The 22,167-nt window shown below is 55.3% G+C and overlaps 7 protein-coding genes across 7 annotated transcripts; 5 read left to right on the forward strand and 2 right to left on the reverse strand.

The window, feature by feature from the left end:
- Positions 1-1,715: 1,715 nt before the first annotated feature.
- On the forward strand, positions 1,716-2,738 carry C8A04DRAFT_16001 (uncharacterized protein; the record flags this gene model as incomplete). Its single annotated transcript, XM_062778696.1, has 1 exon — positions 1,716-2,738. A coding segment is annotated over one exon (1,023 nt), but the record flags the coding sequence as incomplete, so codon positions are not given.
- A 2,501-nt stretch (positions 2,739-5,239) lies between these two features.
- Positions 5,240-6,382, forward strand: C8A04DRAFT_16002 (uncharacterized protein; the record flags this gene model as incomplete). The annotated part of the gene is made up of 2 exons (XM_062778697.1): positions 5,240-6,071; positions 6,126-6,382. 2 exons carry the CDS (start codon positions 5,240-5,242, stop codon positions 6,380-6,382), a joined length of 1,089 nt encoding a protein of 362 aa, XP_062632645.1.
- A 352-nt stretch (positions 6,383-6,734) lies between these two features.
- C8A04DRAFT_33243 (FAD dependent oxidoreductase-domain-containing protein) lies at positions 6,735-9,464 on the reverse strand (the record flags this gene model as incomplete). The annotated part of the gene is made up of 1 exon (XM_062782384.1): positions 6,735-9,464. One exon carries the CDS (start codon positions 9,462-9,464, stop codon positions 6,735-6,737), a length of 2,730 nt encoding a protein of 909 aa, XP_062632646.1.
- Positions 9,465-12,285: 2,821 nt separating this feature from the next.
- On the forward strand, positions 12,286-13,972 carry C8A04DRAFT_15996 (major facilitator superfamily transporter; the record flags this gene model as incomplete). Its single annotated transcript, XM_062778695.1, has 3 exons — positions 12,286-12,416; positions 12,485-12,867; positions 12,963-13,972. The coding sequence occupies 3 exons, from the start codon at positions 12,286-12,288 to the stop codon at positions 13,970-13,972; spliced, it is 1,524 nt and encodes a 507-aa protein (XP_062632647.1).
- A 778-nt stretch (positions 13,973-14,750) lies between these two features.
- C8A04DRAFT_40850 (putative glutamine amidotransferase class-I) lies at positions 14,751-15,698 on the forward strand (the record flags this gene model as incomplete). Its single annotated transcript, XM_062785082.1, has 2 exons — positions 14,751-15,260; positions 15,387-15,698. 2 exons carry the CDS (start codon positions 14,751-14,753, stop codon positions 15,696-15,698), a joined length of 822 nt encoding a protein of 273 aa, XP_062632648.1.
- Positions 15,699-16,421: 723 nt separating this feature from the next.
- C8A04DRAFT_40851 (putative bys1 family protein) lies at positions 16,422-16,880 on the reverse strand (the record flags this gene model as incomplete). The annotated part of the gene is made up of 1 exon (XM_062785083.1): positions 16,422-16,880. The coding sequence occupies one exon, from the start codon at positions 16,878-16,880 to the stop codon at positions 16,422-16,424; it is 459 nt and encodes a 152-aa protein (XP_062632649.1).
- A 3,268-nt stretch (positions 16,881-20,148) lies between these two features.
- On the forward strand, positions 20,149-21,769 carry C8A04DRAFT_33247 (RNA-binding protein NOB1; the record flags this gene model as incomplete). Its single annotated transcript, XM_062782385.1, has 5 exons — positions 20,149-20,395; positions 20,455-20,651; positions 20,706-21,042; positions 21,098-21,233; positions 21,286-21,769. The coding sequence occupies 5 exons, from the start codon at positions 20,149-20,151 to the stop codon at positions 21,767-21,769; spliced, it is 1,401 nt and encodes a 466-aa protein (XP_062632650.1).
- Positions 21,770-22,167: the final 398 nt, after the last annotated feature.

Below are 22,167 nucleotides of genomic sequence, written 5' to 3' on the forward strand. Positions count from 1 at the left end.
CGGCGGCGGCGAGGAAGGTCTCCTCCCTGGCCCTCGCGTAGCCGTTGTCGGAGCCGAGGTGGAAGCCTTCCACGAAGGCCTCGGCGAGCTTCTCGTCGTCTCGGCCCAGGATCATCTGGGGCATGCCCTCGATGGGCACGTCGTTCGCAGTCGTTGCTAGTGGAATGGTTAGTGTGTGAATAGGGGGGCGAAGGGGTGTTTATATAGGCAGACTTGCAGCCCATTTGGTGGGCGAGTGGTAGGTTCTTGGCTGGTTGGAGAAGAAGGAAATTAGCGATCGTGTGAGGTGTGTTAAAAAACCGTTTCGTTCCCTTCTTGCTAGGGAATGCCAACCCCCCCATTGCTAACTACCTACCTATGGTTCGAAGGAATGGAATAAATGGTCTGAAGAGAACGATGAATTGCAGTAGTGGCGCCTTCCCGTTGTAGACGACACCACTGTCCCCAAAACTCCGGCATCTTGCTGCCTAGTTCTCGGTGCCTTGTTCTCACCACCCATCCCGGGCCGGGCTAGTGAATCTCTTTCTCGCCCTCTAGCTTTGGTTAGCCTTGGTTGGCCTTGTGGCTTTTGGTGTTCCCTCGGTCTGGAGAACAATGTTTTAGGGGTCTTGAACAGGCTTATTGCTCGGTTGTGTCGGAGTATGTGGGTATGTGTGCGTGTGCGTTTGGCCCTGTGTCGATGGGCATGTCGATAGGTATGTCGATGAGTGCGTGAAGGGGCGTGTGACTCCCTCAGACCGGACCCCGGTCCTCTTTGAAGAAGAAACCAAGCCTATTCAAACTGCAGTTGCCGCCGACCGCCGAGACATCGTGACAAAGAGAACAATATCAGCCAAAATGCCTGAGGCCGTCGAAGGCCGGGTGTCGAAGAACCAGCCGGACCCGCGTTAGATCGCGGCTTGTGCCCTGCGCCCTATGCCCTAGGGCGCCCTCCTTCTTCTTACCCACGCCTTTTACTATTTAAAGGGCCTGGAATTTCCTTTCCTTCCTTTCATTTTCTCCCTCTCCCGCAAGTTGCAGAGTTTTCCATAGTTCAACCCAGTTCACTGCAACCCTCGACGTTGAGGTTCGTCAGCCTATTATTATTGACTGACCGCAGCATTTTTTACCTCGAGCGTTTCCTTGTCTCGAGTTTCTATTTATTTTCTGCTTCTCCAACGTTTTGACCGCCAAGAAAACCATGACTCTTCGTGGTCAAGGCTTTCTCGGACGGGCCGGACGTGGCAGTCATGGTGGTGGTAGCCGCGGTGGTGACACTGGTGACCGTGGTGGTAGCCGTGGCGGCAGCCGTGGAGGTTTTAGCCGTGGAGGCGGCTCTCGCGGCGGCCGAGGCGACAGTCGTAGTAGTTCGCGTGGTGGCTCTCGAGCCGTAGCCTCTTCGAACAGAAGCGACCGCAAGCTCAGCGACTCTAGCGCGAAGAAAGGCAATGACGAGAAAGGACTTGATGGTCCCAAGGTTTCCAGGCTCCGTCTTGGCAAGAATTGGTATGTCTTCTGAGCCGCATTGCTTTTGGATTCTAAAGGACGAAATAACCCCCTTGAGGACGTTCATTTACGCTGAGCTTTCTCATTTGGAAATTCGGAATACAAGTTTGATTTGATGTGGTCACTCGAAGCAACATGGTTACTAACACCAACGACTCTGTAGTCACTTCGCGGAGAACATCGCGACCTACTTCAACCGCGAAGAGGTCAACCCCAGGAACATTGGCATCCTCAACGCCACGGTCGACAACCCCACCGTTGTCTCCTACATCCTGGTCTCACTGGCTAAACAGCCCGACTTCCTGAAGAACAACATCATTTACGCCAAGGCGCGACTGAACCTCCTTCCCGGCTACGCCGAGAAGAAGGGCCTGCTTCTCGAAGCCAGCCAAGGGACCAGCCACGACGAGATGACGGAGCGCAGGGCCGTCAGACTGAGCGCTCCCCGCCGTCTCCCGCGCTACCAAATCGAAGACGGCCCCGACATGGAAGTTTTCGACGACGGCGGCCAGATAATCTCGATGCTGGTCCCTTCCGAGACGCCCGAGGTGACTGCCGTGAACACGCCGACCATGAAGTACATCCCGCCCGTACACGACGGCATCGCCGTATTCGCTGGCAAGCCCAAGGCAGCCGGCTTCCGTTTCGCCGGCTGGTTCACGGCCATGGAGGTAGAACTGTTCGCTCCCAACTCGACCGCTCTCCTCAACAAGATTGAGGCGGCCAAGCTTTCCGGCGATCCCGGCCGCGAGTGGTACGTTGCTATCCCACTTACTACTGATCTCTCTCTACCAACGCTACTGCCTGCCGATGTTTTGTGCACCAAGCCTATTATATCGCTAACATACCCACCCCGCCGCAGGGCCCGCGTGGCGCTGATGCGCCTCGACAAGGACGACCCGGAATGGCGGCCATACCCCGACATTCGCCGCGGCAAGGCTGGCCCGCTGCCTTACACGCCTCCGTCACCTCGGATCGTAAGCCGCACCTTTGGCTCAGATGACGAGGGCTTCCTGACGCAGATTCCATACTCAGAGGACGAGAATGGTATCATCCGCCTCAAGGGGGAGGAGAAGATGAAGGAGACCATGGAGAACAAGCATGATTGCGGCGCGGAGGGTGATATTGCCATGGGTGAATGCCGGGTCGTGAGCGCCATGAAGGTTATGCAGGGTATGGACCCTATGGAGGCTTTGAAGGCCCTTGCCAGGGAGTTTTCCGTGCCTGAGGGGTACATGTTGACGTCGGCTTGAAAGGAGCGCTTGACAAAGGGGAGTGAAGAGGGAAGGGGATGGAATTGATATCTTGCATCTGCTTCTTTAGCATAGCCTAGCCCTGCTTCAGTAGCTCCTTAACATGATTCAAGATTCATTGCGCGCTGCTTCAATCGCTCATTAACGCGATCCAAGTCTCTTTGTCGTTCACAGGTCCAATTCTATGGGTTCAGGCTTCTTCTTTGGGGGGGTGGTCAAACATGCCGCTTTCCTGTCCCTGATTCTACACATTTGAAACCCCGTGGCTATTGATTCAAAAACCTCCCGTCTGGCCTAGCAGGAAGTCAACGCCGCGGGAATAGCACGGCCCGCAGCGGTGAATTCAATCCGAGAGGGAGTCAACAGACTTAGAAATACCATTTTCCTATTTGGTCTTTTTCTGGTGTGTTGACTGGGTTCTTCCATCGAAGCCCCAGATTTTAAGTTTTTAACCTTCCCTTTGCGGCCGGTCCCGCGATGGATTCGTCATTCGGAGGTAAGTTGCGTGAACAAGGTTAATTAGCCCGTGTTTTTTTCTCCGGATCGATGTCCGGGATCATTTGGCGGTGTCGGTTTGGTATTTTGGGAAGACGAGAAATGTCGGGTTTAACGTCACATTCCGATTAGGACCTCGACAGGTGCGATACGACCGAGGCGGCTTTTTTCGACTGCCTTGTGCATTCGCCCGGGGTCATTAATTGGGCTACCTTTGTTTTTGTTGACCATTGGTATTTTTAGAGTGCATGTTACTTTTTTAATTTCCCTTTCGTCGGAGCTATTTTAACAAGCTGAACCTAAACGGGCAGCTTTGAAGAAAATTCACCTCCCAAAAAGGGTAGGCCCGGCCATACAACCAAGACATCATCAATAATAAATATTGTCTTTGTCTCATCCAATACAGGACGGAGTACTTCCCATAAGATGACATGACACGACCCATGGAATCGGTCAGCCATGCATGTTGTCGAAGACTGGCTCCGGTGACCAGGTTGAATCTGAACGGGCCGGTGACAGTCGAGTCGGGCACCGAAGTATACGAACCCGCCAATCAAAGAGTTGGGTCGGCAGCCGCTTAGAGTTGCATAGTGGTCGAGGGAAACGGGCCAGAATTTATAATTTGCCGGTCAGCGGTGGGTTGGGGGAGCATTTTGTTGTGGTATTACGGTCGTACCAAAGACTGGGGTTCGGCCTGCGTCGACTATGGGCTGAGGGTGCAATCACTTGACACTCTGGGGGAAACTATGGTTTCCGCCCTTTCGTGGTTTGCTGACTGTTTACATAAGGTACATAGTAGTATTTTCCCTCACCTTGGCAGTGAACCCGTATTCTGGACGAAGGATTGTTTCTTGGTTGGGCGTAATTAGCTCTAAGAAGTTACTTGGGGGGGCATTTGAGTCGAGAGCGGAATGTCAGAGCTAGCTAGGTACCTATTGTTCTGATGACATCCTCTTCCAGCTGGTGCTTGATTTTATTTTATTTTATTTTTCTCTCAGCCGGATACGTACTGTGTACGTACTAGCATTTTCCCCGGTGTGGTAACACAAAAATCATCAACCGTCGCTCGTTCGGATAGGCCTAGGAGAGAGACCAGAGATTTTCCGAACCTAATTAGCCCAGTTACCAAGTACACCTCGTAACTGGATAGCCACGACCCTTGGTTGCATGTTTCCCGAAACCACACCCGGAGTTAACACCAACAACCCGGCTATCCGGCCAGCAGCAAGCCAAGATTGTAAACTGATTTCGGGCTTTCCAATCCACGGAGAGTCGTACTCCGCGTCTCCACCCGGTAAACTTACCGTTTCCCCCCCCAACGGCTTGTCGATGCGGGGGAGGGGTAATTAACAAGTGTCTGGCGGAAAGAACGACGAAGAATCTCGGCACGAACGGCCACGGCCACGGCCGCCAAGCTGATTAGATCTTGGATGCCTAGTGTCTCGTGCGTCGTATGGCCACAAAAGAGGCAAAATCCCATGCAGGGCAGAACAGGGCTGGGCGGCCGCTGCTGGCGTTTGCAGGGCTGCTCCGGCTGGAAGTGTTGGGGTAGGTAGTATCGAACTATCGGCTAACAAATCTCCGTTGGGTGGTTGTCTTGTTTTCCCTCTCATTTTGGTCGATTTTGGTGGGACAGACCCGCGCGATGGTCCGTTTACTCATCGGAGGGTAAGCAATGGGTGTGTTGGGGATACGACATGGCGAGACTAAGCAACGCGCGCGGTCGGCCTGGTTTTCTGTGGTGTTGTGATTGTGATTGTGAGGGGATATCCGAAGAGGGGCTGTTAACTTGTTTCTTGGCGGGATACGGAAAGGAGTTTGGGGGTTGGGGAACAAGGCATAGGCTGGTGCGAGTATAAGATGACGAGGGATCATCGTCCAAGGATGATCGATGTGCCTGAAGATCACCTACCTCGTCTAGAATAGCGGTACTGGTCTGGTCTTCTTAGTCCGTTTTGTTTAGTCCGTGTCAAACCATACACAATACTAAGCAGCACACCATCACCATGGCCCGGTCACGACAGGGTCTGCGGTTCCTTGGAGCCTGCCTCCTCCAGCTGGCAGCCCTCACTTCAGCCAGCCCGATCCAAGCCAACGCCAACGCTAACGCAGGCAACGCCGCCCTCGCCGTTGACAAGCGCGACGAAATCATCGTCTCAACCACCACCGTCTGGATCCCCCCGGCCACAGTAACCGTCAACCCCAACGACCCTACCATCACCCGCGAAGCCGGCTGGACCTCCACCGCGGCCCCGCCCGCCTTCACCAGCACGGTGACCTCCTCTTGCATCACCTACAACTACAGCTACCCCCCAGACAAGTGGACCACCACCACCACCACCATCACCGCCACCGCCCAAAGCACCGTCACCGTCACCAACCTCACCCGCGCCCCGCAAACCCAGTACTTCTTCCACACCCCGACCATCACCGTCACCACCCCGACAGCAACCTACGTCTCCTACCACTGCCTCAACACCCTCGTCGTGCAGTACGCCGACTGGGAGTACCTCACCTGGACCTGGTCCAACTGGGAGCACATCGCGACCACCACAGGTCTCTGCCTGACAACCTCCACGCGCTCCACCACTATCCCGGGCGTTACGGGTCTGCCCACATCGACCAAATCCCTCGAGGACTGGGAGTACTTCAGTGAACCCGGTGTGTCGGTCGAGACGAAGAACACTGTGGCCATCGCTACGGATGTCACTTCCATCATCCCGGGCACGTCGACGTATACCTCCTGCAAGGGCAACCCGTCGCCGGAGACCACAACCACCATCACCGTTACCCAGCGTAAGACAGTCACCGACACCATCACGCGGACCGAGAAGTGCGGTTCGGGAGCCAACGCTCGCGCTGCTGCGCCCACGCCCCGCGCTATTGCACCAGCTGTTGGCGTGGAGCAACGGCAGAGCGGGGACCACGGCGAGGGCGAAGGGTCGCAGGTGTACCCGCCGGTGAGCTCGTACACGACGGTGTACACCACGGTGACGGTGATTGATAATGTGGTGTCGACGTTGACGGGCACGGCGGTGGTGGATATTGATACGCAGCTGTTCCCTGTGACGCGGATTGCGTATGTGACGAAGCCGGCTACGGGGACGGTTACGGTTACGGCGACTACCACGGTGTGTGCTAAGGCGTAGATACAGATGTACCTAGAGAGAAGTAGGAAAAGAGGAGGGAATGAGGGTGAGTGAGGGTTAGGGTATATAGGGGTAACTTACTTAGGTAGTACGCCGGTTACATACATGTATAGTACATATCCCTTGCACCTTTCACTGCTCGCTTATCTTTACATCAGATATTTGAATCTTGGTTGATGTATTGTAAAAGCGCACGGACACTATCATTTGATATAAACAAATCCTTTTTAAACTCCATCGTCCCTTAACCCTCATGTAAACCAATCACCTTATTTGTTTGCCGACAACTCGTCTTTTCCATGACATCCAATTCCCTTCCAACACCTTATATCCACCCCCTTGGCTACTCCCCCTAATTCCCCCCCTTCAACAACCCCCCCACACTAACCTTCCACCACACCCCCAACTCCCTCCCAACCGTCCGATCCCGATGCCGATACACCTTCTCGGGCCCCGCGCCCGCCGGCCTCTTCCGCTGCGGCACAAACTCCAGTTCCTCCCCTCTCTCAAATCGCTTCGCATGCTCCACCACCCTCTCCACCGACAACTGCAAACACTTGGTATACAGCGTATCTTCATTGTCCGTGGTCGGGTCAATGGTCGGGTACACGCGGTCCAGCACGTCGCCGCCGTCGAGGGTGGAGGTGAGTTGGTGCAGGGTGGAGGCCACGCAGTCGACGCGGCCGTCGGCGAGTGCGAAGAAGATGCAGTGATTGCCTTTGTATTCTGGCAGGTGGCCCGTGTGGAGGTTGATCATGAGGCCCGCGCGGTCGGAGAGTTTCTTGCCGATGTATTTGGTGCCGGATACGATGGTGAGTTCGGGCTGCCATTCCTCGACGGCTTTCCAGACGGGGGAGGAGTTGACGGTATCGACGATGAGGTCCGGGGTGGGGGGTGTGTAGTCGGTGGGGATGAGGGAGGCGAAGTGGGCTGCGCGACGGGCGGAGTGGCCGAGGAGTTTGCGGCGGAGACCGTGGTAGCGTTGCCAGGCGCCGTCGATGTGACGCTTTTGTTTGGCGAGATGCCGGAGTTGGCCGGCGTCGGGCTCCACGATGCAGTGGTACCCGCCCGGGAAGGCTTCGGAGAGACGATAGCGGAGGTAGGTGTGGTTGGGGCTGTCGGAGCAGACGAGGAGGACCTTGAGGGGTTCCGGGGTTGGGGGTTGTTGTTGTGGCTGCGGGACCAGTTCGGACTTGAGGTCGTCGGTGCTGAGCGACGGCGATGCGAGCGGGCTAGGCGTCCGCGATTTGTATACCGCAGAGCGCGGGAGCTTGCCGCGTGCCGGGTGGAAAAGGACCTGGATGGGATCGGCTTCTCCACGGAACGATCTGAGCACAGCTTGGGCGATCGCCGGCGCCTGGGCGAAACCACCTGTGTTGTTCCCGCCGGTGATGATGAGCTGTCCACCCGCCGAGGTGGGGATTGTCTCAAACAGACCCAGCCCGGTCGGTGTAAACGGTCGCACGCACAGCTTGCGGTGTCCGCCGGGGTAGAAGGACGTGGGCCCGCGCGACTTGGCCAACTCGTAGCCCCGGGGGAAGTAAATCCGCGCGACCTCTTCCAGCTCGTCGTACAGGGCTGCCAGCTCGGGCGACTCCGGGTCCGGCCGGCGGTCCAGCCCGACGTATCCGTACCCGCCCCCGAAAATGAGAATGTCCTCGCCCGTCTGCTGGTCCTTGGCCACGGTCACGTTGATGTCCTCAACCTTGTGCCCGCGCCGATGGATCTTCATCGAATGGTTCACCTTGGGCTCCACGTTGGGAATCTGCAGCCAGATGCCCAGCACGCCCTGCACCAGGTTCTCACTCGCCGTGCCGTGGAGCAGTGAGTGGCCGCTCGTGCCGGGGCTAATGACAAAGTGGTCGGCCTGCAGATCCGCCCCACGCTGCGTCTTGAGCGCCGTCACTTCTCCCTGGGCGTTGCGCTGGATGCCCTGGACCTCGCTGTTCCAGATGAACTCGCCGCCCAGTGATGTGATACGTGCAATCAGCTTCTCGACAAACAGGTGGACGTTGACGGTGAAGCCGTCGACGATGAGCCCGCCAGCCAGGTGGTCCGTCTCAACCGCGGAACGGAAGACCGGGTAGCTGGTCAGAAACTCTTCCGTGGACGGGGTCTGAAGAAGCGAGCCAAGGTTGCCGTTGAGCCCGACAGAAGCCTCCAGCGCTACCGACTCAACGTACAACCGCACAATGTCCTTGCGGAACCCAGATTCCTCAAACAATTCCGGAGCAGTCTTGATCAGCTCCTTCCACAGCCTCCCAGCCTCCGTGTTGACGCTGTGGATCTCCTTCTTAAACATGGCCGCCATCCAGCCGGGAACGCGCTCAAACGCACCCACCCAGTCGTGCTCCGCCGGTGTGAAGGCCTTGGGCTCCTTGACACTCCACCCGCCTTCGCGTACCGTCTTGCGGAAGATGGACTGCATGTCCGCATAGAGCTCACTGTCTTGTTCGTTGTAGTTGTCCGCCTCGGTGTACGTGAACATGCGCGCGTTGTGCCCGCCACTGGTCACGCCGAGGGCGGTCCAGTCCTGAGGTTGGGTCGCTCGCGGGTCGGGAGCCTGATCGACAATGCGGACTTGGAAGCCTTTCTCGGCGAGAAGTTTGCCGGTTAGGAGGTTCATGATGCCCGCGCCGACGAGCACCACGGAGGGCTTCTCCTTGTTTTTGATGGTGGGCTTGACCTTGGACCGCTCGGCTGTGGCGTTGGCATGGGCTTGGGCGTAGAGCTTCTCCGCTGCCCGGAGAATGGCTTCGTCCTTTTCCCTCGGTGTGGCAGAGGGCAGCTCAGCGGGGAATGCCGAGATCGCAGCCACCCGGCCCTTGGCGAGCTCTTCGAGACGGGGGATCGCGCTAACATCGCGAACGAGGATGGACTTGGGGACATTGACAGCCTGGCTGAGCCATCGGTCCAGCAAAGACGCTGTGACTTCCTGGCCGTCACATATCCATACGCCCACCGTCTGCGGGCTGGTCAAGGGGATGGATAAATCAAAGGCGACATCGGCAAAATGGATGTAAGAGGGCCTTTTGGTCCCCAACGAGAAGGAGGGAAGACTAGCTGTTGTAAGGAACTTCATGCTGGGCGTGTTGCCGTTGTTGAATATCGGCTTGCGGGAATCGTCGTGTGATGAAAGAGGCAGCTTGAGTTCGACCGGACAAGCAGAGCAAACAGGTCCTCGTCAATCCGCAGTCCGGCAGCGGTATTTGTACCCGTCCTCTCTCGTCCTCGTCGTGGGGGACGCAACCCCCCCGTCTTTCCAACCATCCCCTCTCTTCATTACTCTCAACAATAGAAAATAGGTAATGAATATGACAAGACACCACTCTGTCCACGAGCCGGGGTCTGTTCAGGTGATGAGTACATGACTGAGCTTCCACACCCTCAGCGTATGATTATTCTATCTGAAAGCGTGTGCCTACTATGTCCACCTGCATCTGGACGAGCAGCGGGCGTGGCCCTAAACTTCTCCGCATGCCTTCTTCGACACCAGGCATGTGTGATGGAACGTGCCCCGCGCATCTTAGCACTCGGCAGCTTGAAGCGAGCCAGGTGTCGTGGTGGCCAAGCTTTGCGCGGCCCAAGGGGGTTGGCTCCTTTACCGAAAGGGTCTAAAATCTGCCGCCCAGATCTGCGGGTCTTATTACATGGGGCGACAGGACTGGGTCCAGCAGCCACTAGGCATCGTACGTGTATGGACAGGTAGCATGTATGTACACTGGAATCATCCGTGTTCTGGCCTACGGGGGTCCAGCATGAGAGGAGACATCCTCCACGTTGTGGAGAGTGCAGGGAGGGTGGCTCTGGTGGCTTGAGGAGGGCGGTGGTGACGACAACTGCCCTACTGCAAACAAGCTACAGCCGGGTGGACGCGTTTTCAATTCTCAGCCACTAAGAAGCCGTGTGCCATCCGGTGTGCGACCAGAACTGGGGGAAAGACTAGGAGGCCTAGCGGACTTAATGGGTCGAGAAGCTACAGTCAGCCATCGCCCCACGCTCGGCCGAACCAAGTTACGAACCTCCATTCTCGGCTTTTGGAGGCCCGGACGGAGGATACACGAGAAAACACCATCGGGCCCCGCCCCGCACTGCGGCACTGCAACACTGGCCGCGTCTTGTTGAGGGCCGAGATGGATGGACGGACACCTTGCTCGCTTATATGGGCGCCAAGACCAGATCGCAGTCCCCGAGCACGTTTAAAGCGGCTCTGTTCTTGTGTCTCGCAGTGCCTGCGCTGTGAAACGAGCCACGGGAGCGAACCCCGTCCGTTGGGACTCTATTTCGACAGGTTGTGTGAAACAAGACAGTGTCGAAGCATGCCGTCGAACCCGTTCAGGCTCATGATCGCAGTTCGACCCCAGCTGAAGTCGCGCTAATGCAATTGCTTCCGATCCGGGGCCTGTGGCGTCTTTCGACACCGGCCTTGTTCCCCGGCCCGCAGCGGGCCGTTAAAATATACTTGGCGGCTACCGCGGTCTCTCAGCGGCCCAGCAAAAGTAGGATTGAGCCAAAAGTAGGGTTTCCCCAGGGGTGTTCTTCCAAGGGGATCAGACACGATCAACCGCCAGGGGCGGAGACCTCGGCGAAAACTGGGAAAACGGCCGCGAATCTTGCCAAAATATTCTGGGATGTGGCAGGACGGCTCGGACGCAAACGCAGTCAAGAGGGTCCCTTCAAGGGCGCCGTGATGCCCAATACCTCTTGTGCTGACATTCGCCATGGCTAGTTGTTGATGAGGTGAGGAAGGATGAGATGTTGAGAGAATGTGACATTTCCCACCCAACCATCGGATATCCCGGTGGACATTCACGGCATGGCCACGCCGCTTGACGCGATGTCGTGATTGGCTTCGGATGGCGTAAAGGAGGTGGAAAATGTTCAAGTTGTGCTTTGGTGGGCGTGCTAAGGAGCGTCGAGCATTATTGGGCAGCTCGAGACCGGATGCATAACCCGTGTCGTCGTCGGCGAAAGATCGGGGTGTGAGATTCTGGCCCCAATCCGTGAATCCCCGTGGATGAGAAAAATATTTCTCTGGGATGAAACGCTGGCTAATGTTTGGATCGCACGATGTTTGAAGGACGCGTGGGAGTAAAAATTTTCAGCTCAGGCGTCGCCTAAACAGAGGTTGACGTTATGGAAGGCATGATGCATGCCGAGCTGCATTGTCAGGCGCCGTGCAACGCTAGGGTCTCAGCGGTCAGCCGCTTTACGTAACGGCGTGCTAGGGGCGTCTGCAGCCCTGGAAGGGAAGTCCCGTGGGATTTTAAATGGCCTCCAGCGTGCGACCGGAACCGCCCAATTTCTTCCGTGCCCGGAGAGCCGGATGAGACCGTATGTATGTAGATCCACCACAATGCAATAATGGATGCTCACCGTCGCAGAGAGATGGAGGTTTTCGGCTCTCTGCGCTAGGAAACGGCCCGCACACCGCTGTGGGTTTCGTTCGGGACTTTGAGCACCCCATGTTCCCATGTTACGACGTCGAAAGCCAAGCTTCAGCATTTTGTCCGATTGCGGCAACCGCAGAGTTCCATGTTTGCCATCCATCCTCCCCCAACGGCCCGTGATTCGAATCTTTCCGAAAACCAACCCCAACCGGACCAATCGATGGATTCGGTGCTTCCCTCACAGCCTTCATTCGGTGCTTCCGGGCCTTAGCGATTTCGTTTCGGCATTTCGCCCCCGGTTGGACCCGCAAAATCGTGATGATGACTTGGTGAGGCCGTGACTAATTGCCGTTTGTTTGTGCTAATATTGTTCTTCTACTTCGCAATTGACCGACTTTCTTTTGAACCGCAAACTCTGCTTCACTTTCAGCAAGACGCCAAAAAGTCAACAAGACTTAAACTCGACAGTTGTCGACCAAGACACACATGAGCGACTCCGAGACCAAAGGCCCAATGACGGTCGCAAACGAGGTGACCGACCCATCCGATTGGCGCGGGCCGGACGATCCTAATTGTCCATACAACTGGCCGATGTGGAAACGCCTCTACATGACTAGCATACCCGCCTTGCTCTGTGTCAACGTGTAAGTTCTCAAGTCCCCCTCCCCAAAGCTCCAAAACGTGGTTGTGGTTCGACGCTAACGGGTTCCAGCTCCTTCGCCTCTTCCGTCTACACCTCCGGCGCGGAGGACATCTCACGCGAGTTCGGCGTTTCCCACACCGAATCCCTCCTCGGGCTTTCTCTGTTCCTTTGGGCCCTGGGTCTCGGCGCCATCATTGCGGCCCCCGTCAGCGAGTACTATGGCCGCCGCATCGTGTATTTGTCCACGGTCCCCGTGTTTGGGCTCTTCATCTTAGGGTCTGGCTTTGCCCAGAATTTCCCGACGCTCATTGTTTGCCGCACGCTCGCTGGGTTCTTCGGCAGTGCCGTCGTCTCGGTGGGCGGCGGGACGAATGCGGATCTCTGGCCGCCGACTATGGCGGGACTTATTTACCCCTTTTATTTTGTGTCACCGTTCCTGGGGCCGGCTTTTGGTAAGAACCCCCCCCCCCCCCCCCCCCCCCCTCCCCCCCACCTTCACTCGACCCTCTTGCGTGACCAAACAAACCAACTTTCCTCTCTCTCACAGGTCCCGTCATCGGTGGTTTCCTGAGCCAAGCCAAGGGCTTCCGCTGGCTCGAGTGGGTCATCCTCTTCATGGTTGCCTTCAATTACGTGTACGCCCTGCCGCAGTTCGAGACCTACAAGAAGACCATCCTCCAGAAGCGCGCGCAAGCCGAGAAGAAGGCCGCGCTGGCGAGCAACCCGTCACTAGCGACCGAAACTGCTGCTGCTGCCCCAAAATTCGCACTTCCCTCGAGCGCCATCGTACAACGCATTGTGCTCAAACCCTTCAAGATGCTCTTTGTCGAATCCATCGTGCTCTTCATGACCATCTACATGGCCTTCAACTTCGCCGTCTTCTACTCCTTCTTCGCCGCCTTCCCTTACGTGTTTGGTGACGGCGCTGGCAGCAGTGGCAAGTACAACTTCCCCCCTGGCGAAGAAGGGCTCACATTCATTTCGATTGCCTTGGGCTGTGTGATCGGGTTCTTGGCCGTTGTCTACATCGACCGCCGCACCTACCCGGCACTGGAGGCACGTTTCGGGGTCGGCCTTGTACCGCCCGAGTATCGGTTGTACGGCGCCATGGTCGGCGCGGCTCTCAACCCAGCCAGCTTGTTCTGGTTCGGCTGGACTGCCGAGGCGGGCACGTACTGGGCCAGTCCTGTGGTGGCTGCTGTGCCATTTGCCGTCGGCAACATCATGGTCTACAGCAGCGGCGCGTTGTATATCATGAACGCTTACGGGTCTCTGCATGGAGCCAGTGCGTTGAGTGCCAACAGCTTGCTGCGGTATGCTGGAGGTGGTGCATTCCCACTGTTCACCGTGCAGATGTTCTCCTCCATGGGCATCGGCTGGGCGAGCAGTTTGCTGGGGTTTGTCTCGGTAGTGCTTGTGCCCGTACCATTCGTGCTCTACAAGTACGGAAGCAAGATTCGAGCCCGATCCCAGTACATCGTTCTCAAGGACCCGGTCCTGGACAACGCGGTGTCGTTACGCGAGACGACAAGCGAGGGAGAGGATACAGCGGTGTAAAGCTGCAGCATTGACTTTGTAGTTCATACCATAGACCCATTAGACGTGATAGAATCGTTATCCCAGTCATCCCAGCCTATATTTGGCCTCCCTTGCTAAAATCCACGGCAAATTGGATCCCACCGGCTGTATCTGGCCCTGTTCCCGAAGGATCTCGATCCGGCCCGGCTCGAGGTCCGTGATCGGAACGCGTGCAGGGGCACATCCGGATGCCCCGGTCGAGGGAACGAAACGGTTACGTTCTGGAACGTGGTCGACGTATCACATGACATCCCGTAAGTTGCGATTGTGCAATCGTTTGCTTATTCCCTGCCTCGTTCTCCCACAGCCTCACGAAAAAAAGGCCGTTTTTTTCCTCCCCCAACCGAGATATTTGTCCACATCCGTCGGAGGGTGGTACTCCGCTGACGTGAGATAGGCCCGGTGGTTAAAGAGATACGGGCCGGTATCGACCATCCTCGCCATCGTGCATCACGTGTCTAACGGTCTGGAATATCATCTTGTTGACATTACTCACCTCCCTTGTCGAAGTACACGAAGCGGTGTGGAGCAGAATAATCCGCCGGTCGCACGAATGACTCCTACCGCGGGATTTAAATAGAAAGGAATGTGTGAGGAAAGAGGTATTAAAGGTAAAAGAAAAAGAGAAAAAAAGAGAAACAGGAGGTGAAATGGAAAACGAAAAGAATAACGTTGAACCCCCCCAAAATTCATAATTAATTATACAACCAAATACACCCAAACACAATAATAAATCCCCATCAAACTAGCCTCCAAGATGGGTTCCTTTCCAAATCCTGACCCTCTCCGTCTCGCCATCCTCCTCACCGACACCCCCATCCCGGCCATCAGCTCCCGTCTCGGCACCTTCGACACCATCTTCACCACCCTCCTCCGCACGGCCTGCGAAACCGTAGACCCTTCCCAGCCTCAGCATCAGAATGAGCCACCACAACCCTTAGAATCCCAACTAACCCTCACGGCCCACGACGTCATCCACCCCGAGGCCGTCTACCCGGACCCGGGCACCATCGATGCCGTGCTCATCACGGGGTCGCGGTACACGGCGTATGACGATGACGAGTGGATTGTGCGGTTGACGGAGTATACCCGGGGTCTGTTGGAAGGGGGCCGGGTGAAGGTGATTGGGGTGTGTTTTGGGCATCAGATTGTGGCGAGGGCGTTGGGGGGTGTGGTTGGGCCGTCAGCGGGTGGGTGGGAGGTGGCGGTTACGGAGGTGGAGGTTAGTGAGGAGGGGAGGTGGGTGTTGAGGACCGGGGAGTGTTTGGTGAGTGTTATCTCTCTTTTTTTTTTTTCCCTTTTCTCTTTCTGCCCCTTTTGTCCCTATCTTTTCTACGTCGTTTCCCTGGGTATTTCCTGGTCCCTATGACACGCAACGAATTAACAACAACAGAACATCTACCAATCCCACCGTGACGCTGTCCTCTCGCATCCCTCTGCCTTACCCTTCAACCCATCCGTCCCCATCGTTCGCCTCGGCTCGACTTCCTCCTGTCATTGCCAGGGCATGTATGCCCCAGGTAGCCTGATGACGACACAAGGTCACCCGGAATACACGCCCTTCCTCATGAAAACGCTGTTGCAGACGCGACACAAGCTGGGTGTGTTGCCTGATGCCGCATTTGAAGATGCGATGGGGAGGATAAAGGAGAAACATGATGGGCTTGCTGTTGCGAGGGCGTGGTTGCGGTTCTTGAGGGATTGAGTAAGTAGAGTGAGGTTGGGATTGCTTCAGGAATGCCATGATCAATTAGAGAGATTGGGACAGCTAGAAGGGTGATGGACTAGAAAGGTTGTCAAGTATGGTGCCACGATGGATGACTTACTTGTCGTGGAGGGATTGATGAGGACATGTCATACATTTAGACAGAAGACACAACTGGGATAGAATGGTCAACAATAGACGTTGTGATGTCGACAAGCATGCCGGTGAATAGAGACAATCCAATCAAAGCAGGTCGCACAATAATGCATAACGGTGCATAAGAGAGATAAAGGGCCTTAGTGGTTACAGGAAACATTGTTTGATTTTCGTTGGCTGGCTCTTATCAGTTCCTGTTGCTTAATATTCTGGTCGGACTAACACCAAGATTTGATTCGTTCATCAGTCCGATGTGTTGGCTCACAGGGTCAAGGCCAAGGGGGGGCAAACACCCATTGAACTCGGTGCACACTGAGAAAAAGGATGCAGAGGATAGGTGATATAATAAGCAATGCAAAGACGAACAGTAGTAGCAGAGATAGCCGTTTATCATTGATCAATTAATGAGAAGGCTATGTGAACCTTCCATCTAAGGATTGTAAGAAGCAAAAACCGCCCACCCAATATGCCCGCTGTAAAATATGTACCGTCCCATAGACCCGTACTCCTCACCCGTGTGATTTACCCAAAATAACCCATCATAACCTTTTAGTTACTTCCCCACGCTTAATAGATGGTAAGCTTCACGTCCTGTGTCGACGTGCACACCTTGACCTGGCTACCGGCAGGCGGCACACCAGTGGGCCAGATGATCGACGGGCAGGTGGTCTCAGCCGAGGCAACAACGAGCTTCTTGCCGTTGAAAGCGTCACCAAAGACGTCGCTCAGGTCGTACCAGACCTTGTCGTTGTCGAGGCTGTACGCGAAGATGGTCTGGGGAGCGCCGGTGTAGAGACCGTCGATGGTCTTGGTGATCTTGAAGGCCTTGCCGCCGGTTACGGGGTCCTTGGTGAACTCCTCGCTGTAGTAGCCGCCCTTGTTCAACGTGTAGGGACCGGCGATCTGGGAGCCGACGGACCAGACGTAGACGGTGTCGTCGCCCTTGTTGACGACGCGGGCCTTGCCGACGGCGGAGACGAGGGGGGCGAGAGCCGCAAGGGCGAGGACGGAGAGCTTGGCGAGCATGGTGGTGGTGGTGGTTGTGGTGTTGGTAGTTGTTGGTTGGGTTGTTTGTTTGTGTTGTGATGAGGATGAAAGCGAGTGTAGGCTGTTCAGTTGCTTGCTGGATGAGTGAGTAAGGTAATTGATCTGTCAGTGGGAGACCACGCCTCTTATATAGACATCATCGACGGTCCCAAGGCGTCAACACCTTGCCTAACATGCGGGGAGCGTCGGAACAATACCTGCCCCCACAACACCAGCGCAACAGCACCCCGATCTTGCCATTACCCTTATGCCCAAAATAGGATCATCATGGCAGCCTTGTCAAGATCCTGTTGGTCCACGCGCCGTCCTTACCGGACATGCCCCATGCTCACCAGCCACTTCGCCCGAAAACGATGACAAAATCGACAAATACGAGAGAGCAAGCGGGGGCCCGTTGTCAGTCTCCGTAGGCGTACCCAATAGAGTTCGGATCCGGTCCCGAGAACCGACTCAACCGAGTGCAGTTGGGGATTTGGAGAGCTCGGAGAGTTGGGGATTCGGGGAGCTCAAGTCATGTGCCGTGCCAGACTCGACCATGATCGAGAGCTAACACCCTGTAGGATGCACACGAGTTGGGTAATTGGCGGTGGAACCGTCAGCGCAAACATGCGGAACCGTCCATGCTGTTGAGCCGCTGCGCGTGCCAGAAACCCATCAACTTTGGTTTTGCGTTCCAATATGCGGGGGAAAAGAGAAGGAACCAAGATGGGCTTGTTGACCCCTGTCACATCGCGCCCTGCCACAGTGGCTTGGACCGCCCGTCTCGGTCGTCACGGCCCGCCGATCGTATCTAGATTGGGCTGGCACTCACTAACACGAGAAAAGCCCTGGTGCCGCTTGGGAGATCCCAGTCTGCAAACAAACGCCGCTGCGCTAGGATTTGGGAGCGCGGAAAGTGCGGCACACTTCTCGTGGACAAAAGACGGAACACTTGGCGGGGGTGGCCCAAGATGAGGTGAGCTTGAGAGTTAGGCCGATGGCCCAAAGCTGTGCTGTGGTGTTGAACAACCCGATTATCTAGGAGGTCTGGATGGAAACACTTGCTAAAAATGGCTGAGACCTCGGGGAAAACACACGTGGAACCACTGCAGCTGTGAACCCTTGCAGCTTTCAACCCAACTCTTGACTCTTGTTCGTTTAGTTAGCTAACGTTCGTCGTTCTCGCGCCTAGGTTAACAGCATGAAATGCTTCCTCCACTTCGGCACCTTCAAGACGTCAAACCCAGCCAGCAGAAAGCGGCGCTTCATTTTGCCGTCTGACCCGCCACTTCATCGATTCTTTGAGCTGAAAGATCTCGTTCTGCTGACGACGCGGTGAGGACGCAAAGTGCTTGTGTTCGCTCATCGTCCCCTGGAGCCGCCAATATGACGCGACCACGAGGCGGGCTCGTATCTGCAGCTTCGGGCAAGCTCCGGAGGGCTTGGCACACGTCTTCTGCGCCAGTAACCCCAGATTCAGTGGGTTCGGGTTCGACTCCAACAGTCTCCAACTTCACCGTTAGGGCCCAAGTCGCACCCGTTGCCCGATCGGGCAGGTTTTCGGTTGTTCTGACCAACCGGAGAATGGGTGATTGAGAACTTGGGGTTGGGGACACCAAAGTCCGGGGCGGAGTGAAGGGACGCTCGCCGCTGCGTCGTCGTGACCCGTGACAAGTCGTCAAACCATGTTGTGTGCCCTGCGAAGTCATGTATGTAACGTGATATTTCTCGTTTGTGGGCAATGATGAACAGGAAGTTTCCGATGCCCGGGCTTTTGGGACAAGCCAGCCGAGCGTCCAGGCCACTCTCATTTCATTTTTGACGTCATGTTGTTTTACACCGTTCTTTTGTTTTCTATTGTCACAATACAGCAGAAGGGGTCAATTGCAGCGGCATTTGGCGACTCCTCTTTTACGGTGACAAATATCAAAATTTTTCTATCAACATTTTTGACTTGAGCAGATCACCGTCCCCCTTGCAACTACAAGCTCAACCAACTTCCTACTCGCGCGCCTCCAACCATAACGCACACCCCGCCGTCACTGCGAGGTTTAAATCAGTCCTAATTTGCCCTTCGCACGGCGTAGTTTGAGATTACTCCTGCCATCGCTTTGTCCAATTCCTCCATCTCCTGCCGCCATGCTCGATGCCGTGCTTGTACATTGTATAGCCAATCATTTACAAACTCCCTCTTAAACCGAAGTGCAATCCCAGCTTGTCTCTGAAACACTATTTCTTGGGTAACCGCTTGGGCTTTCCTGTTGGTGTTCCAAGCTCTGAGCGTAGTTTTCAAATCGAAAGCCCAGCTCGTCGTAATTGTGTGGACCCTCTGAAGATATGGGTTCATCATGGACAAGGGTCGTGTCCCTGCGTGGAAAAGAGGGGCTGAGATTTGCCGAATAAGAGGAACCAGGGATTCATCAATTGGCATGGGGTCAATGGAGTTGGTGTGGGTTATGGTGGGCTCTTGTATACGCTCATTATTCTCGGTGTCTTCGGCGTTAACGTCCTCAAAACCGAGACGTCGACCGATCGGGCGGACCAGACGATCATATAGGCGTGGGATAGTTCGAAAAGACTGGAGCGCCAAGCCAGCAGCCCATGCCAGGGCTGTGTAAGACTGAGCTTCCATGTTGGTGACTCGATCGAGGAAGATGGGATGTCAAGGTAAAGTCCGGTAAGCTTAAGAAAGGCGGGATTGGAAAACTGCTAGGATTGGAACATTGGAGGATAAGCGGGGGCGTTTTATAGAGAGTAGTAATCTTCAATGGTGAGTAGGGTGATGTAGAACCTTACAACCCGACATACGGGCATCTTCGAGGGTACGTCGCCGTGTGCATAACAAAGGTGGACATTTGTGGCCACTGGCGCAAGCTTCTCGAGCTGCAACTGGAAAATGGCTTAGCAAAGTTGGATCGCGAGGCGTATGATCTGTGGTTTTCAATTTTTAGATGCCATCAGGTTCTGTAACTGACAGCGGACGAAGGCGACGACTTGGGTGATAGCTGAGAAGAGAGTCCCAGCTGAGAATAACAACCGTCTGTGAAGTCTTAGGGATCTGACCGTTAATTAAGGTTTATGTGGGTTCTCTCATTCACCGCCCGTCCAGAATCGGAAGTGGAATTCTGCCGGAACGCCCCACTTGAATTTTGGAAAATCGAGGGGTCGAAAGATTCCTGGGTGCAATTATGTCGACTTAAGGGCGCTTTCAATAAACAAGGGGCCGCAAAGTTCCCGGTTTCGACGTTTTATAAACTGGATTTCGACAATGGATCACCCTGCGACCGAACCAGCCGCTCAGGCGCAAAACGACAGCGCCAACGCCAACCCCACCATGCCCACGCCAGGAAATGTGCTTCCAACATCATTGCCTCAGATAGCGGTACCATCACCGACCAAGCTGATTCACTCGCTCGTAATAGACGCCAATGCGATCATCAAGAACGATCCGACGGTATCTACGCTACTTGCACAGGCCGAAGAGCTTTACACCATTCCCGCTGTGGTCTCAGAGAGTAGGATTCCGAGATGCCACTCGTCCTGGACGTCTCGCTAACCTTACTGTTGTTGACAGTTCGCGATGAGGCAACGAGATCCCGGTTTCAGACGACCCTATCACCCTTCCTTAAACTCCGAACACCCCGCCCCGAGTCTGTCCAGTTTGTCACAACTTTCGCGCGAAAGACTGGTGACCTCCAAGTCTTGTCGAAACCCGATATCCACCTCCTTGCGTTAACGTACGATTTGGAGGTCGAGAGGAATGGGGGAGATGTATGTCACAGAACATTGGGAGGCTAAAATTGCGGACGTTAACGATGGATATAGTGGCGATTGCGGCGAGAACCGAACCAGAAAGGAGTAAATGGCAAGCCACCCGGGAAGACGGAGGATGGTGCCGACGGGCCAACAAACAGCGTGGCGGAAACCACACCTAATACGGAACAAACATCTGCTGCTCCTGAGTCCGAACCTTCGAGCCAACAAAAGGAGGCCGCACCAACAGCGACAGATGGAGCCCCCTCCACCGATGAGGCCACGACAGACTTGGTCGCGGAAGAGCTGGAAAATGTCACTCTGGACGAGACTGCACCCGCAGAAATTACTGCAGAAGATGAACCGTCAACGGAGGAGGACGAGGATGACGGAGCTGGGGAATGGATTAGTATGAGAGCACTGATCCCCCGCCCAGAGAGACCCTTGCTAACAGGTTCTGGCAGCCCCGAGCAACATCAAGAAATACCAGGCACGCGAAAACGCACACACAGATCCCCAGCTGGTACAACGGGTGCTGCAGTCCGCCTTGATCACGGGCGATATGGCAATGCGGAACGTAGCGTTGAGGATAAACCTGAAGTACGTTTGTTAACCTCTTAGCCATGCAACAAAGCAATGCTGACAACTATAGCCTCCTGGACTCTGGGTTCTCCCGCATCACCTACCTAAAAACATGGGTCCTGCGTTGCCACGGCTGCTTTAAAGTCTGCCGAGATATGTCGAAGCAGTTTTGCCCCTCCTGCGGCCAGCCTACCCTAACGCGGGTTTCGTGCAGCACCGATGCCGGCGGTAACTTCACCCTCCACCTCAAGAAGAATTTCCAGTATAACAACCGCGGGAACGTCTTCAGCATACCCAAGCCGACTCATGGTTCGGCGAGTGGGAAGGGCAACACTGTTAAGGGCGGGGGCAAGAATGGATGGGGAAAGGAGTTGATCTTGGCCGAGGATCAGAAGGAGTACACTAAGAAGTTGGATGAGGAGCGCCGGTTGAAAACGCGCGATATCATGGACCAGGATTATTTGCCGAGCATTTTGGGGGGCGCAAGAGCACCAGGGAATGGCAGGATCAAGGTTGGTGCAGGGCGGAATGTTAATTCTAAGAAGCGGAGGTGAGTAGAATGCAGAGATAGACTTAAGGAATCCGAGTAAAGGAACGTGGTAACCTGGCACAAACCGTGAGACGGGTCGGCTCCTTATGTGGTACGAAAATAATGCATTTTTATGCGTGGAGCAAGCCCAAATAACGCCGTGAGTATAATGCCAAAACCCCAGCCTCAACGCCCAATTGCTTTTCGAACCCTCGCCTGGTGTCTTCGGCGCGTAAAGCACTTCCTCATATCATCACCCCAAGCATAGACTCCTCTAAGAGTTCACAACTCCTTGCACAGCAGGAACACTGTGCTCGCTGTACCCAGCAATAACGTCCCGTAGCCGGCCGTCGCCCTTAAGAGCGCTGAACCAATGTTAAGGCTGCTGTTGACAACCAATCGGGATCGGATTCAATGTCTTTC

Source organism: Dichotomopilus funicola (genome assembly GCF_033296635.1).
Source record: "Dichotomopilus funicola strain CBS 141.50 unplaced genomic scaffold C8A04scaffold_120, whole genome shotgun sequence".
Taxonomy (NCBI): domain Eukaryota; kingdom Fungi; phylum Ascomycota; class Sordariomycetes; order Sordariales; family Chaetomiaceae; genus Dichotomopilus; species Dichotomopilus funicola.